At 34.5% G+C, this 17,961-nt stretch overlaps 1 protein-coding gene across 5 annotated transcripts in view; it reads right to left on the reverse strand.

Annotated features, from left to right (window-relative positions):
• Nucleotides 1-2,352: 2,352 nt before the first annotated feature.
• The window catches only part of jag1a (jagged canonical Notch ligand 1a), a 52,704-nt gene continuing 37,095 nt past the window's right edge, over nt 2,353-17,961 (reverse strand). The window contains exons 15-27 of one of the 5 annotated variants that reach the window (NM_131861.2): nt 16,941-17,054; nt 16,748-16,861; nt 16,048-16,161; nt 12,563-12,679; nt 12,167-12,194; nt 11,062-11,147; nt 10,860-10,973; nt 10,417-10,526; nt 8,552-8,671; nt 8,414-8,518; nt 7,853-7,984; nt 7,347-7,500; nt 2,353-5,589 (exon numbers count right to left, since the gene is read on the reverse strand). In NM_131861.2, the coding sequence (NP_571936.2) occupies nt 5,063-5,589; nt 7,347-7,500; nt 7,853-7,984; nt 8,414-8,518; nt 8,552-8,671; nt 10,417-10,526; nt 10,860-10,973; nt 11,062-11,147; nt 12,167-12,194; nt 12,563-12,679; nt 16,048-16,161; nt 16,748-16,861; nt 16,941-17,054 (1,835 nt within the window). In that variant the 3' untranslated portion in view covers nt 2,353-5,062. Of the gene's footprint in view, nt 5,590-7,346; nt 7,501-7,852; nt 7,985-8,413; nt 8,672-10,416; nt 10,527-10,859; nt 10,974-11,061; nt 11,148-12,166; nt 12,195-12,462; nt 12,680-16,047; nt 16,162-16,747; nt 16,862-16,940; nt 17,055-17,961 lie in introns of all 5 variants that reach the window. The other 4 variants (XR_015475507.1, XM_087235054.1, XM_087235053.1 and 1 more) reach the window with 4 other exon arrangements.

Raw genomic sequence — 17,961 nt, forward strand, 5'->3', positions numbered from 1 at the left:
AGACTTTAAAGTTCCCTAATTTTGTCTTGGAGTTTCCTGACATTTTTTAATAACATCTATTGGAGAATCAGGTCCTTTTCTGTGTTCGAAATGGTTGGTTTAAGAGTCAGGTTACTCTAAGCTCCGCCTTTCAGAGAGTCTACCTTACTCTGATTGGTCGAAAGTTATCAGGTCTTTAATAATGCTCCCAAAATGGTATTTTTAAAATAAAATGTCAATAATTGTTTCACAATGTACTTTTGAAAGTATCATTATCATCATGTTTGTAAAATAGAAAGTTTGGATGGACATTTTTAACATTCAGTTTTTCAACAGTTTATAATATCCATTGGAGAATCAGCTTGTTTTTTTCAGTTTGAAATGGTTAGAATGTAGTTCCTCTAAGCTCCGCCTTTTAGAGAGTCTACTGTACTCTGATTGGCCGGAATTTATCTGGTTTTTAAAAAGGTGCCCAAAATTAGTATTTTTATATTGTTCATGGAATTAAAATAAATAAATAAAACTCAGTTCGGTATGTATCACAGTTTTAGTGTCACGGTTTCGGTATGGTATGTACTATGTTTAGAACAAAAAAGACTACAGAAACGAACACCTGACAATGCAACACTTTATACATTCATTCATTCATTTTCTTTTCAGCTTAGTCCGCTTTATTAATCTGGGGTTGCCACAGCGGAATGAACTGCCAACTTATCCAACACGTTTTTACGCAGAGGATGCCCTTCCAGCAGCAACCCATCTCTGGGAACCCCCACACACACTCATACACTACAGACAATTTTAGCTCACCCAATTCACCTGTACCGCATGTCTTTGTACTGTGAGGGAAACCGGAGCACCCGGAGGAAACCCACACGGATGCAGGGAGAACATGCAAACTCCACACAGAAACACCAACTGACCCAGCCGAGGCTTAAACCAGCGACCTTCTTGCTGTGAGGCGACAGCACTACCTACTGCACCATTATGTCGCCCCGCTTTATGCATGTTCTCTCATTACTAAGTAATAGTAGGGCATTTTAAAAATTGTATGTTCAAATAAAATGCTTAAGAAAAATAATGAGAAAAAGCTTGCAATATATATCTTTAATAATGCAAATGCTAATTATGCATATATATATATATATATATATATATATATATATATATATATATATATATATATATATATATATATATGTATGTATATATATATATATATGTATATATATATATATACATATATATATATACATATAAATTTTTTTTATGCCAATACTTGCTTCACAATATACTTTCAAAAGTATGATTATCATTATGTTTGTAAAATGAAAAGTTTGCATAATCAAGAAATAAATAGTAATAAAATGGACATTTTTAATTTTTAATAACATTTTGTAATATTTATTGGAGAATCAGCTCTGGTTCAGCTTTGGTTTAAAAACTTAGTACCGTTAGCGCAATGGCCTAGTGGTTAGCGTGCCTACATAAGGAGCAGTAGCACGTCAGGGCGTCCCGAGTTTGAATCCCGGCTCGAGGACATTTCCTGACCCTACCCCCCTCTCTCTTCAACTTCCCTTCCTGTCTCAATACTGTCCTATCTAATAAAGGCAAAAAGGCCAAAAATAAATCTTTAAAAATAGAAAATAAAAATCTACTACCTCTAAACTCCGCCTTTCAGAGAGTCTACTCTACTCTGATTGGTCGGAAATAACATGGTCTTTAATGATGCTCCCAAAATGTTGTTTATGGAACATTTTAACAAATATTTCATTTATTTTTTAAAAATATCAATACTTTCAAAAGCCCCATTATCATGATGTTTGTAGAATGGAGAGTTTGCATGATCAGGAAATACATATTCTTAACATTCATACATCAGTTTTAATTATATCCATTAGAGAAGTAGCTCTTGTTTTCATTGTTTGAAATGGACGGTTTCTAGTCCTTCTAAGCCAGGGGTGCTCAATCCTGTTCCTGGAGATCTACTTTCCTGTACAGTTTAGCTCCTACCCTTATCAAACCCACCTGAACCAATTAATTAGGACCTGCAATCCACTTGATAATTACAGACAGGTGTGTTTGATAAGGGTTGCAACTGAAATCTGCAGGAAGGTAGATCTCCAGGAACAGGATTGGCCACCCCTGTTCTAAGCCCTACCCTAAGAAAGTCTGCTCTGCTCTGATTGGTCAGATGATTGGCCCAGTCTCTTAGTATAGGTCTAAATCAAATGTCAATTACCATATATTATTTTGATCTTTTCCTCAGCGTTTGTAAACAAGTGTGAACCAAAGACAGCATAAAATCAACATCATTTCTACTGTGATTATTTGACTGAAATCAGTTGGACTGTTAAAAAACGAAAACATATGTTAAATTCAAAACATTCAAGTGAAAATTTATTTGATTTAAGAGATTCTAATGTAAACAACCGATTGAAAGTGAATAAAAAAAACTGACAGACAAATCTCAGGATGATTTGTTTTCACGGTTCTGCACTTTCATAAAACAGTATTTCATAGACAAACATAGAAACACACACGATTCAACTGACTGAACACAAACTCAATGAACTATAGACAACACGGCAGTAGTAAAACATAGGCTGGAAGTGGGACTGAAGCCCCACAGTCTGTATTGTACGATTATTAAAAATGGCCTACTAATACGATTTCATTTAGTCTCGCTTATCACATTCAGTTCAGTTTTCTTCATATTACTGTACAAAGATTGCACTTCTAATACTGTTCGTTCCCTTTAGACGTTTTGGTTAAAGTTCATCGGAATACTGTGATTTACTAGAAAACTCCAGACAAGCGTCGTCTGATATCCTGGGTGAAATTCAATCGAAGGCAGAATTAATAATGAGGAATGGTTTTAAAGTCATGATTAAAACGTATCGATCTAGAAAAGTGTACATCAAAACTAGATGGGAAGCCATCTACGTCTCAGGACATTACAAACACGAGCCATGCATGTTTTCGGAACAGACATTGCACATTGTATTCTGGATTTAGACACAAACATGCTATTCTTCGAAAAAAACGTAAACTATTATTTGGCATTTCAGAAGTAAAAGACAATATTTTCCATCCAAAACAATACAATCAGACACATTCTCGAACCTAGACGATGCGTATAAATAAAAACCAACAATAGGCTCCTGATTATTAAGTTAATAAAATCAAATATACACAATGATTAATTAAAAAATATGTACAAAGTCAACTATACAACATCTAAACCGACAGCGAATTTCTTCATTTAGGACAGTAACTAACTTGTCTGTACACGTGTGTGTGTGTGTGTGTGTGTGTGTGTGTGTGTGTGTATAAAGAGCAGAATAAATAAAAATGTGCTGTTGGAAAAAAATAAAACAATAAATCCAGTCAAGAACCCAATGAATGGGAGTTAAATACAATCTTCAAGCACACGATGCACCAGCGATCATCAATTTTTGGAAATGATTCACAACTAATTATGGCACTTTCAATTTTTACAATATAAAAAATGCAATACAGTTTGCGTTTTCAACAACTCGGCGACTCACGAAATTTCCCTGTCTCATTTCATCCAACGAAATGATCTATTTTATAAAAACAATGGTTTAGTATGCTATACTATTAAGGTTAAGCACAGTCCCCTTTAATTCTCATTTCTTATACGCGAAAACAACATAGTTTGAGCGCAATTGTCATTACTGTACTGTCATATAAAAATATTTAAGCACCATTGTAGTTTTATTTTTATATTACGAAAATTGGCATTTAGAATTTAAATAATGCCAATGTTGATACAGATATAGTTACCAATACCGATAACATTGTTAATACTGATACCGATACCAATAACAATGTCGACACTTATACCAATACTGATAACGATAACAATGTTGATACTGATACCGATACCAGTAACAATGTCAATACTGATAACAATAACAATATTAATACTGATACCTATACCAATAACAATGTCGATACTGATACCAATACTGATAACGATGCCAATGTTGATAATGATACCTATACCGATACTAATACCAATACCGATAAAAATGTTGATACTAATACCAATGCCAACACTTATATTGATATCAATACTGATACCAATAACAATGGCTATACTGAAACAAGCACCAAGATCGACACTGATGCCAATGTTGATACTGATACTGATAACTATGTTGATACTGATACCAATACTAATGCCGATAACGATTTCATACTGATATCAATACCAACATTGATACCGATAACAATGTCGATATTGATACCGATAAAGTTTTACAATATTTTTGCTTAAAAAAAACACGAAAACGTCATCAATGCGTCGTCAAAAGCATCATTCATCAAATAATAATAATTAAAATTATTACATATTTTTTATTTATATCTTTTTAAATCTCATTTACTCAATTAAAAAAACATACAGAATAAATAAATAAATAAAAATGAAATAATACAATAACTTTTGGAAAAAGTATAATATTTTTATCGAAAAATATTTGTAACGCTATCTTCATTGATGGAAAATTGGATTCAAATTATAGCATTACAAAATTTTTTTTAATAAAAATATGCTTATGATATGAATGTGCTTAGCTGTCATTAAAACAATATTTAAAAAATGACATCATACTGTAACTCTCAATTCCATAATGAAAAAAATATATAATAATTAACAATGTTCGGAAATGGTTTACGATGAAAAGCATTTGCATTTAGTATGAAAAACTTTATATAGCAATGAGAATTCAGGGGAACAAATATGTGCTTAATTGTCAATACGTCAACACATTCATATCTACAAATCAGGGGATGAACTGCGACCAGGAAACGTCTTCATGAGATTCATGCAATTATCGAAATTGAATGACGCTCCATTCTCGTTCTGCTTTTGTAGATTTGTCTAGAAGTTCTGCGCAGATTCAGACATTGACGCGCATTAAAAAATAACCCGGACCAGCCTGTGGCCCGTCGTTCTGCAACATCTGAACGAACACTAATAACAATAACCTTACCGATTTACAAAAGATGTCTTGGTTTACACTCCTTCGCTCTTCCGCGAATGCAACGAGCGCTATACGATATACTCCATTTTCTGCAAGCTGTGTTGCGAGTCTCTGTGCTGTGAATCTGGCACCCGGTGCTGCGACTCAAGGTCTCTATTGTCGCGTTTATTTGTCCATTGGGGGTGTTTCTTTATGTCTGTGCCATTGGAGCTCAACCTATCATCTCGGTCCACCAGCATATAAGCTGGCTGATGTGGAAACCGTGTTTTTTGTAGTCGTCTACTGGCGTCAGATTCAGGGAATTGCGTCCTGATTTTGGCGTTGACTGTGTTTTTGTCGTCACAGTGCAACTCTTTTCCTGGCAGGCTGCCGTTTGAGGCATTTTTCTCAATGTGGTTCTTGATCTGGTTGAGATGCTCGCGGGCGTTGTTCGCTGTGTTTTCTTCAGGTGTGGAGAAGGGGCTGGTAGGGTTGATGGCGGTGGCGCTGGAGCTTTGTTTACGGTGATGACGGATGCACCACAGGAACACTGACGCCAGGGCCAAAACCCAGATTGCAGTCACGACCGAAACTAGCAGCGGCACCATGTAGTCTACTGAACGAGAGAAACAATGGAAATGGATGAAGATAAGCTGGTGTAACATCAGATCTTCATAGCATCAGAGTTTATGCTAAGGATTATATACACTTTTTTTTTTTTGGAGTTATAAAGATTTTTTAAAAAGTATCTTATGTTTACCAAGGATGTATTTATTAGATCAATAATACAGTAAAAACTAGAGAAGCAAGATAATATTAATAAAAATGTTTAATTCATAACCAAAGCTGATTATTCAGAGTGATATCTGCCGATATCAATAGCAATGATGATTCTCATACTGATACCAATACTGGTACCAACATAAAAATGGTTATACTGAAAACAATAGCGAGGTCGATACTGATGCCAATGTTGATACCGATACCAATACGGATACCGATAACAATGTTGATATGGATACCGGTACCAATACTGATACCAATAACAATGTCGATACTGATAAGGATACCAATACTGATACCAAAAACAATGTTGATACTAATACCGACACCAATACTAATAACGATGCTGATACTGATACCAATTCCAATAATAATGCCGATAACAATGTCAATATTGATACCAAAATCAACACTGATACCAATACCAATGTTCATACTGATACTGATAACAATACTGCTACCGATAACAGTTATGATACTGATACAGATACTAATACAGATAACAATACTGATACCAATAACAATACTGATACCGATAACTGTTATGATACTGATACAGATACTAATACCGATAACAATACTGATACCGATAACAGTTATGATACTGATACAGATACTAATACAGATAACAATACTGATACCGATAACAGTTATGATACTGATACAGATACTAATACCGATAACAATACTGATACCGATAACAATACTGATACTGATAACAGTTATGATACTGATACAGATACTAATACCGATAACAATACTGATACCGATAACAATACTGATACTGATAACTGTTATGATACTGATACAGATACTAATACCGATAACAATACTGATACCGATAACAATACTGATACCGATAACTGTTATGATACTGATACAGATACTAATACCGATAACAATACTGATACCGATAACAATACTGATACCGATAACTGTTATGATGCTGATACAGATACTAATACCGATAACAATACTGATACCGATAACAATACTGATACCAATACTGATACTAATGTTGATACTGATACCAATACCAATGTCAATACTGATACCTATAACAATGTTGATACAGATACCAATACTGATAACATTTTTGATAGTAATACTGATAGTTTGGTGGTTATACAAATTAGCATTTTTCCTGCCTTATTTTGATTGAGAATATAATTTAACCTTATAGTTGGCTGATTTTTAGCAATAAGCTGATACCGATTATTGGCCGATACATTAACACTAAAAACAGTAATACTGTGAAATTTAATTTATTTTTACATTTTTAAATTCATTTAAATGGTTGTATTTATTAATGTTCTTTTATTGTTGACAAAAAGTGTTATTATTACGTAAATAATATTGAAAACATGCATAATATTTAAAAATGCTGTGTATTCCTGTGAGAAAAGCTAGATGGTCCTTAAGCAGTCATTATGATGTTTTTTGTTCAAAAGAACAACATTTATTTAAAATACAATTTCTGTAACATGAATTTACTGTCACTTTTGATAAATTTAATGCAATCCTTGCCCAGTAAAACGTTCTTTCAAGACTGTTTCCTGTAAAGTTTAAGAGCTTGCTGTGATGTCTCACCGTTGGGGTTTTGCGGTTGTTTGCGCTGCACTCGAACCTCAGCGATGGAGCCGATGACGGAGCTGTTAGCACTGTGTTTGCTCACCAGATCAATGATGTTGTCTGTAATTTCCTTAACAGGAACCCGGCCATGAATGCCGTTCTCAGTCACATGCTAGAAAACACAACATTTTTTTTTTTTTATTCAAGTCATTTTTTTATGACTTAAATGTTCTAATTTAAATAAAGCAAAATGAAATGCATTACGGTAAATATTTAACAACACAAATACAACAAATAAAAATAAAATAATCAAGAATAATAGTGTTATATAGTATTCATTTTATTTGAATTATATAAATTCCATAAAAATGACAAAATAGAACAATAATAATATAATACATTATTATACACCATTATGAATTCGATATTTCTTGTCATTCTTTAATACCATATGGATAATAAGACATTTCATAAAAAATTGCAAATAAAAGTTTATTAGAGTTATTTTGCGCTAAATCACTCACAATGGCCACATGGATCTCGTTACTGGCGGCAGAAGAGAGTTCACAGCTCACAGAGATGGAAAACTCTGATGTAACATTTTTAGTCACATAAAGATGCCTGAGTTCACGACAAACCTGCTCCACCGTCACCCCCTGAGAACCAAACACAACATATAAACATACATAAGAAAACATTTATATATATATATACCGATTATAGACAACGTTATAAAACATATGAATTAAAGTCGCCATGAAACCGATATTAAAACCTCTCCGTCAAACAGAAATTGGGGGAAAAATATAATAAATCGGGAGGGCTAATAATTCTGACTTCAAGTGTACATATAAAAATAAGAAGGGCAAATTTAGATTTCATGGTGACTGAGCATCACCATCTATCCCATATTTAAAGTGATAGTTCCAAAAATTAGACTTGCATTTCATGAATTAAAAACAACTACATGTTAATCAAAAAAAAATCTAAGAAAAAATGTCTCCTTCATATTGAATGTCCTGAAGCTGAGTAAATTATCTGCATGTTATCATTTTAAGTGTGAACTCTCCTTTTAAAGTCCTCACCTGTGGCATGGTGTCCTTGTTGAAGGTGAAGGTGACGTTTGCGCAGTGGCTGTCAGGTTGGCAGTGTGTGCGTACGGTCGGCCGGTGAGCAGACCAGCACTCGCCCTGGGAGGAACAGGGCTTGACGAAACACTCGCCCTGGGAGGAACAGGGCTTGACGAAACACTGCTCATCGCGGACCGGCACACACATCTGACCCGTAGGACAGTCCCCTCGACCCGAGCCAAGCATACGGCATGCTTTAGGGCCACAGAACAGCTGCCAGAGAGAGGATGAATGTGTGATTTTAAGGCAAGGCAAGTTTATTTATATAGCACATTTCATACACAATGGTAATTCAAAGTGCTCCACATACACAAGAATAAAAGAAACATAAAATACAAGTATAAGGAAATTACGACAAGGCATACAAATGATTAAAAACGTGAATGGTGAATAGGTGGATAGTAGAAAATAAACACGTACTGCTTTGATTGGCTAACAGATTTGCATATAAAAGAGATATACAGGCAGTGAAATAAAAGTAGTTGTCGCTCTTCAGGGGAGGCGGGGCTTATTTGGCTTATTACATCAGGGGTTCCCAAACTTTTCAGCCCGCTACCTCCAAAATAACAATGCCAGTGACTCGTGACCCCCAATATCTACTGAAGTGGTTATAAATACAGAAATTTTGGATGCAATGGCACACACACCCACACACACACACACACACACACACACCAATAGACCCAAGTCTATTCTTCGTTTATTTTTTTTAGTGTATGTCAGTGCTGTAAATGTGCCAGAAAGTTTAATCTGGTGTTATGAAATCAATCTGCTGCATCTGACGCTATTGCTGTGTCTTTAATATATTGGGATTACTCCAGGGGTTGCAATCTAATAGAACTAGTAACTATAAGCTATATAGTAACTATAAACAACTATTTTTTTTACTTCAGTAGGTTATGGATAAAATATGGTAACTCTTATGGTTTAAAATAAATAAATCGATTTTTGGAAATCACCAGGTGAACCCCCTCCCCCCTCTTCAGCATAGAGTAAAACACTAAAACCTGTAATTTTGGCAGACTGCATTCAATATAAGCTGTTTTATTAAATTAAAAACAAAGTTGAATTCTGTAATGGACAGGGTGTTTTTATAGTACTATGACCACTTACACTCGCCGGCCACTTTATTAGGTACACCTTACTTGTACCGAGTTGGACCCACTTTTGCCTTCAGAACTGCTTTAATCCTTCGTGGCATAGATTCAGCAAGGTACTGGAAATATTCCTCAGAGATTTTGGTCCATATTGACATGACAGCATCACGCAGTTGCTGCAGATTTGTCGACTGCACATCCATGATGTGAATCTCCCGTTTCACCACATCCCAAAGGTGCCCTAATGGATTGAGTTCTGGTGACTGTGGAGGCCATTTGAGTACAGTGAACTCATTGTTTTCAAGACACTAAAGTGTGTGGTCTTCTGCCCCTGGAACTTATCTGCCTGAAGGTTGGACGTGTTGTGTGTTCAGAGATGCTCTTCTGCTGAACTCGGTTGTAGCGAGTGGTTATTTGAGTTACTTTTGCCTTTCTATCAGCTGGAACCAGTCTGGCCATTCTCCTCTGACCTCTAGCAGCAACAAGGCATTTGCGCCCACAGAACTGCCGCTCACTGGATATGTTCTCTTTTTCAGGCCATTCTCTGTAAACCCTAGAGATGGTTGTGTGGGAAAATTCCAGTAGATCAGCAATTTCTGAAATACTCAGACAAGCCAGTCTGACACCAACAGCCATGCCACGTTAAAAGTCACTTAAATCACCTTTCTTCCACATTCAGATGTTCGGTTTGAACAGCAGCATATCGTCTTGACCATGTCTACATGCCAAAATGCATTGAGTTGCTGCTAGTTGGACAGGTGTACCTAATAAAGTGGCCGGTGAGTGCATATGTCAAAAGGGAATTTTGCTATCTTATTTCATGACCCCTTGAACTTCTGTCCGTAATTCAACAACACATACCTTAGTACATGTGACAATGCCTTTGTGGCAGTAGCAAGTATTGCAGTCTTCAGCCCACTTTGCTCCATCAACAGCAATCCGACCGCCAATCACACACGGGCGTCCTGTGACTATAAGAAACACATGCCATTTTAAATATCATCATGAGCAATAAAAAGCTTGATAAATACTATTAAATTCATTCACTCACACTTTACTTGGTTATTTTTTCTGATGAATACAAAAAAAGTTATTTTGAAGAATGCTGTAACCTGTAACCATTGACTTTTATAGTGTTTGTTTTCCCTACTATGGAAGTCAATGGTTTTGAGCTTCAACATTATTTCTTTTGTGTCCAACAGAAAAAGCAAAGCCATAAAACAGATTACATAGTGACTAAATACAATTTTTAAGTCTCCCTTTAATTTGGATTAAAGTGCAAGTATAAATAATGGGAACTGTACCTTCCTGACATCTGGGTCCGGTTCTGCCTGGTGGACACAAGCAGCGGTAGCCATTAATTTCATCCACACAGGTAGAGCCGAACGCACAGGGTGACGACTGGCACTCATTGATGTCTGTAGAGGGAAAGAGAACCGTTTTAACGTGCAATCACTCTTTATAATAAAATCGTACTACTAAATGCTGAATAAAGCATTCACTCACTGATGCGGCAGTCTGGTCCTGCAAAGCCACTGGCGCACTCACAGCGGTACCAGTTATCCCCATCCACACATGTCCCACTGTTATAACTGCACAGAGAACACATATTGATAAGATGACTTGGAAAATGATGGGAGATTTTCAAAATGTTCACAAATGTGTTCATTGTTACAAAAAATGTTAATTTAACAGGTTTCAATAAAAAATATTTAATACATTCAATTGATGCTGTATGCAGCCAAAGCTCCTCCATTAAAAAGCTACATTTGTGGTATTTTCAGGCAAAACTTGTAATTTTTTCAGCTAAAATGTATCATAATTCATCATGAAGATAAATACTGCAGTTTATCACAGTGTATGGCTATAAAATCAAATTAAATGTCATTAATAAAATACAATTAATCGCTTACCGTACATTAATAATATTTAATACATGTAAGTGGTTTAGTGAAGATGAAAGTGAAGATTAAACATTGTTTCTGGTGTTTATAAATTAAATTAAAACATAATAAAATAAAGTTTATTAAAATTATTTAAAATTTAAAAAGTTAAATTTCAATAAAAAAAAATTTGAATAAAAAAAAATTATTTAAATTAATTTAATTTAATTAATAAAAATAAAATAAAGTAAAATTAAATTAAAATAAATGTAAACAAAAATAAAAATTAAACAAAGTTAAAAAAAGTTTAAATCAAAAATATTTAAAATAAAACGAATTTAATTAAATTAATTAAATTAATTTTAAATTAGTTTGAAATAAAATAAAATATAAATTAAATAAATAAAAATTATATTAATTAAATGAATTAAAAATAAAATAAAGTAAAATTAAATTAAAATAAAATAAATGTAAATAAAATAAAAATAAAGTAAAATAAAATAAAAATAAATATGTTTAAATAAAATATATAAAATTAAGTTAAATTAATTTAAATTAGTTTAAAATAAATAAATCAAAATTAAATAAATAAAAATTTAAATTGAAATAAAATTATAATTAAATAAAAATAAAATAAATTAAATATATAAATTTAATTAAAAAAAATAATTTAAATAAAAATAACATTTATTTAAATAAAATAAAATTTGACTTAAAATCAATCTTACCATGGTTGTGGGTTGCAATCATTGGAATCTGTAAAACAAAACAGCATACATTTTGTTATTAAACACAATATAAAACACAATATCCTCTAAATAACCCTGTATTTAGAGTGAAATCAGCTTCACAACAGTATATAATGCAGATTGCAAACTTCAACTAAAAACAATCATCCATTAAAATGACATCTGCCAACAATAACTGAGAATGAAACTGCTGGCAAACCCGTTTGAAAGGATGTTAATATTTAGTTTTTCTGCTGTAAGGAACTGTCCAGTTAGTATGTAGTTTGGAAGAGAACCTTAAGCAAGCAGCAGTAGGTGAGAGTTGGAAACAGGAGGTAGACAGGAGGAGTCAAGACAGGAAGTAGTAAGGAAGTGGAACAGGAAGTGTTGCCGTACTCTGGCTGCAGGTGGGCCCTTCCCAGCCTTCTTTGCAGACGCAGGTGAAGCCGTCGCCTGTCACCACACACGTGGCTCCGTTCTCACACGGGTTCGGCAGGCAGCTGCTGTTCTTGGCTAGAAAGCAAACGGTAAGTAATTAAAAGGGGTCATGACATGAAATCAAACTTGCCTTGGTCTTTTGACATATTAAAAGTCTTTGTTCTGTTAAAACATCCAGCAAGATTTTAAAGGGATAGTTCACCCATAAATGAAAATCTACTCACTATTTCTCTGCCTTAAAGGTCCCGTTAAATTAAAATAAGCTTTTTAGATGTTACCATAAATAATAATAAAGTTTCCCTACATTGTCATAAAGAAACAAAATGTGTATGAAGATATCTGGAGAGCTTTTAATAGCTTTCTGAAGTACAATGTAAATGTTGGCAGACTACTACAACAAGAACAAGCTTAGAGGGAGTAGTGGAGTATCACGGTCTAAACATAAACTCAGGAAACACTCTTTACCTGATTTAAACATATCCCTTTTTTCTTGTTTATTTATTTATTTAATTTTTAACGGAATGGGTTAACGAGAGGGAGAATAGGGTGTAAAATGTTTGCTGTGTCTTCATGATTATTATTCTGTAACTGTGTAATCTGTTGTGATTGAAAAAAGTAATAAATTAATTGTACAAAAAAAAAAAAAAAAGAATAAAGTTTCTAGTTTGTCACTTACGCCTAAATGGATGAATGTTTTGTTTTTTTGACGTCACCTCATGCTTCAAATCTTACGACCAATCAAATGCTCTTTAGTATCTGACATGCAGGGGAGGAGCTACTTTATGTCTTATTGTATTTTTGAATAAAAGATACACATTTCAAAGCACGTCACGGGCCCTAGTTTTAAACCATTATGAGTTTCTTTCCTAGGTTGAACACAAAAAAGATATTTTGAAGAATGTCAGAAATCTGTAACTATTGAATTCCATAGTGTTTGTTTTTCTTACATTGGACATTCTTCAAAACATCTTTAGTGTTTAACAGAATAGAAAACGTTTGGAACCACTTAGGGCAGAGTAAATAGTGAGCAGAACATCATGTTTTGGTGAAACAATGCTTATTTATGAACATCATTTATTTAATCAAGCTGTAAATTTATCACTCGTTTCTAACTTCTGTTGAACACAAAAGAAGATATTTTGAAGAAAGCTGGAGGAAACGTGTAACCATTGACTTTCATAGTGTTTGTTTTTTCCTACCATGGAAGTCAATGGTTACAGGTCTCAGACGTTGTTCACATTATCTTCTTCAGTGTTCAACAAAATTAAAAAACATTTGGAACCACTGAGGGCAGAGTAAATAATGAGAAGAACATTTTTGGAGGGAACTATCCATTATTATAAGCATAACTTTTTAATCAAGCTGTAAAAATAGCTCATTTTTAGCATCTGTTGAACACAAAAGAAGATGTTTTGAAGAATGTCGGAAATCATTGACTTCCATAGTGTTTGTTTTTTCTTACTATGGAAGTCAATGGTTACAGGTTTCCAACATTATTCAAAATATCTTCTTTAGTGTTCAACAGAAAAACATGTTTGAAACCACTTAACTACTTATATTTTCATTTTTGGTTGTAACTATACTTTATTATAAACATAATTGATGTAATCAAGCTGTAAAAATAGCTCATTTGCCAAAAAGTTTGAATGTGACATCACAGGGGTGTATATATTTGCATATACTCCACCCCCACAACATTAGCTCCTCCCACCGGCATTCAGTCATTCAGTGATTTACACTCTCCTACACTGGATGCAAGCATTATGTTATATTAAAGCTGATGCAATAATGTCAGCCAATCAAAACACTCATTTACTGACAAGCTTTAAAAAACCCATCTCCTAAAATCTGAACCTAGTAGAGTCAAGATGAGGGTTATTAACATTAGTCATGCACCTCAAGGAACATAATAAAATAATAATAAAAAAAACTTAAAACTAATAATTTCTGATTCAAACATTGGTGCACTGAAATGGTCACCTCATTATATAGGGTTACCACTTTTGATACACAAAAATAAGGAAAAAACATTTGGAACCACTGAGGGCAGAGTAAATAATGAGAAGAACATTTTTTGGAGGGAACTTTCCATTATTATAAGCATAACTTTTTAATCAAGCTGTAAAAATAGCTTATATTTAGCTTATGTTGAACACAAAAGAAGATGTTTTGAAGAATGTCAGAAACCTGTAACTATTGACTTCCATAGTGTTTGTTTTTTCTTACTATGGAAGTCAATGAATACAGGTTTTCAACATTATTCAAAATATCTTCTTTAGTGTTTAACAGAAAAACATGTTTGAAAACACTTAACCACTTATATTTTAATTTTTGGTTGTAACTATACTTTATTATAAACATAATTGATGTAATCAAGCTGTAAAAATAGCTCATTTGCCAAAAAGTTGGAATGTGACATCACAGGGGTGTATATATTTGCATATACTCCACCCCCACAACATTAGCTCCTCCCACCAGCATTCAGTGATTTACACTCTCCTACACTGGATGCAAGCATTATGTCATATTAAAGCTGATGTAATAATGTCAGCCAATCAAAACACTCATTTACTGACAAGCTTTAAAAAACCCATCTCCTAAAATCTGAACCTAGTAGAGTCAAGATGAGGGCTATTAACATTAGTCATGCACCTCAAGGAACATAATAAAATAATAATAAAAAACCCCACTTTTGATACACAAAAATAAGGGACGCCCAAAATTTGGCCTTGGGGGGAAAGGGGGAGTTGGGGGATGTTGAAGACCCCCCCCCCACCCCACGCTAAAAAAAGAAAAGATTTACCACTTTTGTTGGTAAAATTTACCAAAATATCCCACTGGGTAAATCTCAACTTAAAATATGTTTTCAGGAAAGTATGAACACTTGGACATTAAAATAAACTGTCTTTTAAATCTGTGTAAACCAATGCAGTCAGTCTTTCTCTTTAACAACTCTGCAGCACAGATATAGCTGACGTTATGTTTAATACACGATTGCGTTAACTCAGCTGGTGTAAGAGAAGAAAATACTAAGGATCTAATTTTAAAGGGTGGAATTGATAACAGATTTTGGCTAAAATGTTTGTCATTATTTGCAGTATCACCTATCCAAACATGAAAACAGCACATACATAAACATTAGACGCTGTAAAAATAAAAAGATTTGATCAATTAGCCCTGACAGCAGCATATGTTTTTAGGTCATTTTTAACTTACTGAACTAAGTTAATCATATTCTTATCATATTCATATCTTAATTTTATAAGTTATGCAAGCTGTTTTAAGTCAGGGAGGGGGTGGAATGATTTGCAATGAAAAGCTACTTTAAAGATTTATGAAAATACAGGACAAAACCCGTCCCTTATTGATTCAAAACAGGACGCGCAATTTCATTCTCAAATACGGAACGATTCTGTATTTCAAGGGACGGGTGGCAACCCTACCTATATTACACGTTGCTCCTTCCCATCCGGGTGAACACAAGCACTTGAACGAGTCGCCTTCATCTGAACATGTTCCTCCGTTGTTGCATGTGTCTTCATCGCATTGACTCTCGCCTAAAAATGAGAAGAAATCAGCCATCTCAGAAATCATGAGACTTTATTCAGAGGAGTTTACAATGCATTTGATATAGTTTTGCTGGCAGAATTAAAACAATAAACATCATAAATATTTTGATTCATCAGACTAGTCCCTAATTTAGGCTTCAGAGGGGAAAATGACATTAAAGCCTGCAAATTGTCAATCAGGTCAATGAATCATTGTTCAAATTGTCTATTTTAATGAGATGATTCAGATTTGTGATTCACTTGGACTGTCACTCAAATGATTACATATAGTTAGTCTATAATCGGAGACACATCCTTTTTTGTCTATATGCTCCAGACACTTTCCAACAAACATTTTGTTATAAGGACTATAATAATAATCCAAATAATAATAATAATAATAAAAACAACATGCTAAACTAACTTAGACTTGTCGTGACATGTAAACATTGCTGTTCTGATGATCTGAAGTACTTCTTTTATAAATGTAAACAAACCCTAAAACAACACTTGACACAAATTAAATGAGATTACACTAAGTGCTAGATAATCTAACACAATAGTAAATGTATGCCAATGAGGAGGCGGGGCTTACGTGAGTGACAGGTCTTTCCCTTCCAGCCGTTCTCACACTCGCAGTAAAAGTCATTGACCAGGTCACGACACACTCCTCGATCTCGACATGGGTTCGTGCGGCAGTCGTCAATGTCTGTTCCAGAAACAAATTGTGTTTCAGCTCTAAATATAATGACAGAAATAACAGTGGTTTGAGGGTGTGATGCACTCACTGGTCTCGCAGTTTGGTCCTTCCCATCCGTCAGCACAGATACACTGATATGCATTGATTTTGTCAATGCAAGTGCCTCCGCTGAGACAGGGGCTGCTTTCACAGTCATTGATGTCTGTAGAGAGGAGTGACAGATGTGCTGGTGAAACTTAGAGACATATAATGTGCTTTTTGTGCTAAAGAACACACTAGGCTTGAACGATTCATTTTTAAGCTATGATTATACAAATTTGAAACAGTTAAAGGCTGTGATTAAACTGTGGTCACATGATATGCAACAGTAAATAGTCTTCAGGTTAGCATGGTAAGCTGAATCTTGACGTGGTCAACCCAGGCTCATTCTGAGAACATATCGATATATACATTTCTGGAGAGCGCCAAATACATCCCAGGAGGTTTGATTTTTTCACCAGCACCCACCCACTTCTCTAGAGCCAACCGACAGTTTTAAAAAGCAATCCAGGAAAAGAAAAGCCCTGAAGCGTCTGATTTTTACCACCTTTTCAGATTTTTCCACATTCTCACCCTGTTGTTTACTTGTTTATTTAAGTTTTTTGGTTCTGTTTTTGTCTTCTCCACTTTCTGGAAGCGTTCTTCACTGGACTCGAACCCCATTATCGTGGTCAACTCTCTGCATCTCAAGTCTGTCGACATACATGGCGAGCTACCTGGACAAACTGGTAACAGTGGGAAAGCTGTCCATATGAAGCTAAGCATTCAGCTGGTAAGCGTGAAAAGGAACGGTGTAATAAAATGCAACCATATGTATCTCTGGCTACATAATTCGCGATCTCCAGAAATGTATATAGGGGTACATTTTCAGTATGAGCCTATGTTGCATGTGGTACAATGGCAACTCATCAAACTGAGGTAAAAGCTATGAAACCAGTTGTGATTCGCCACTAGGGGGCAATCTGAATGAATCCGCATGATTCGTGTGAAATTTACAGGTTTACACAGATCGCCCCCAAGTGGAGAAACATTGAATTGTCAAAACGCTTTGCAACATTTATGACGTAACA

This window comes from Danio rerio, chromosome 1 (genome assembly GCF_052040795.2).
Source record: "Danio rerio strain M-AB ecotype USA chromosome 1, GRCz13ab, whole genome shotgun sequence".
In the NCBI taxonomy this organism is placed as follows: domain Eukaryota; kingdom Metazoa; phylum Chordata; class Actinopteri; order Cypriniformes; family Danionidae; genus Danio; species Danio rerio.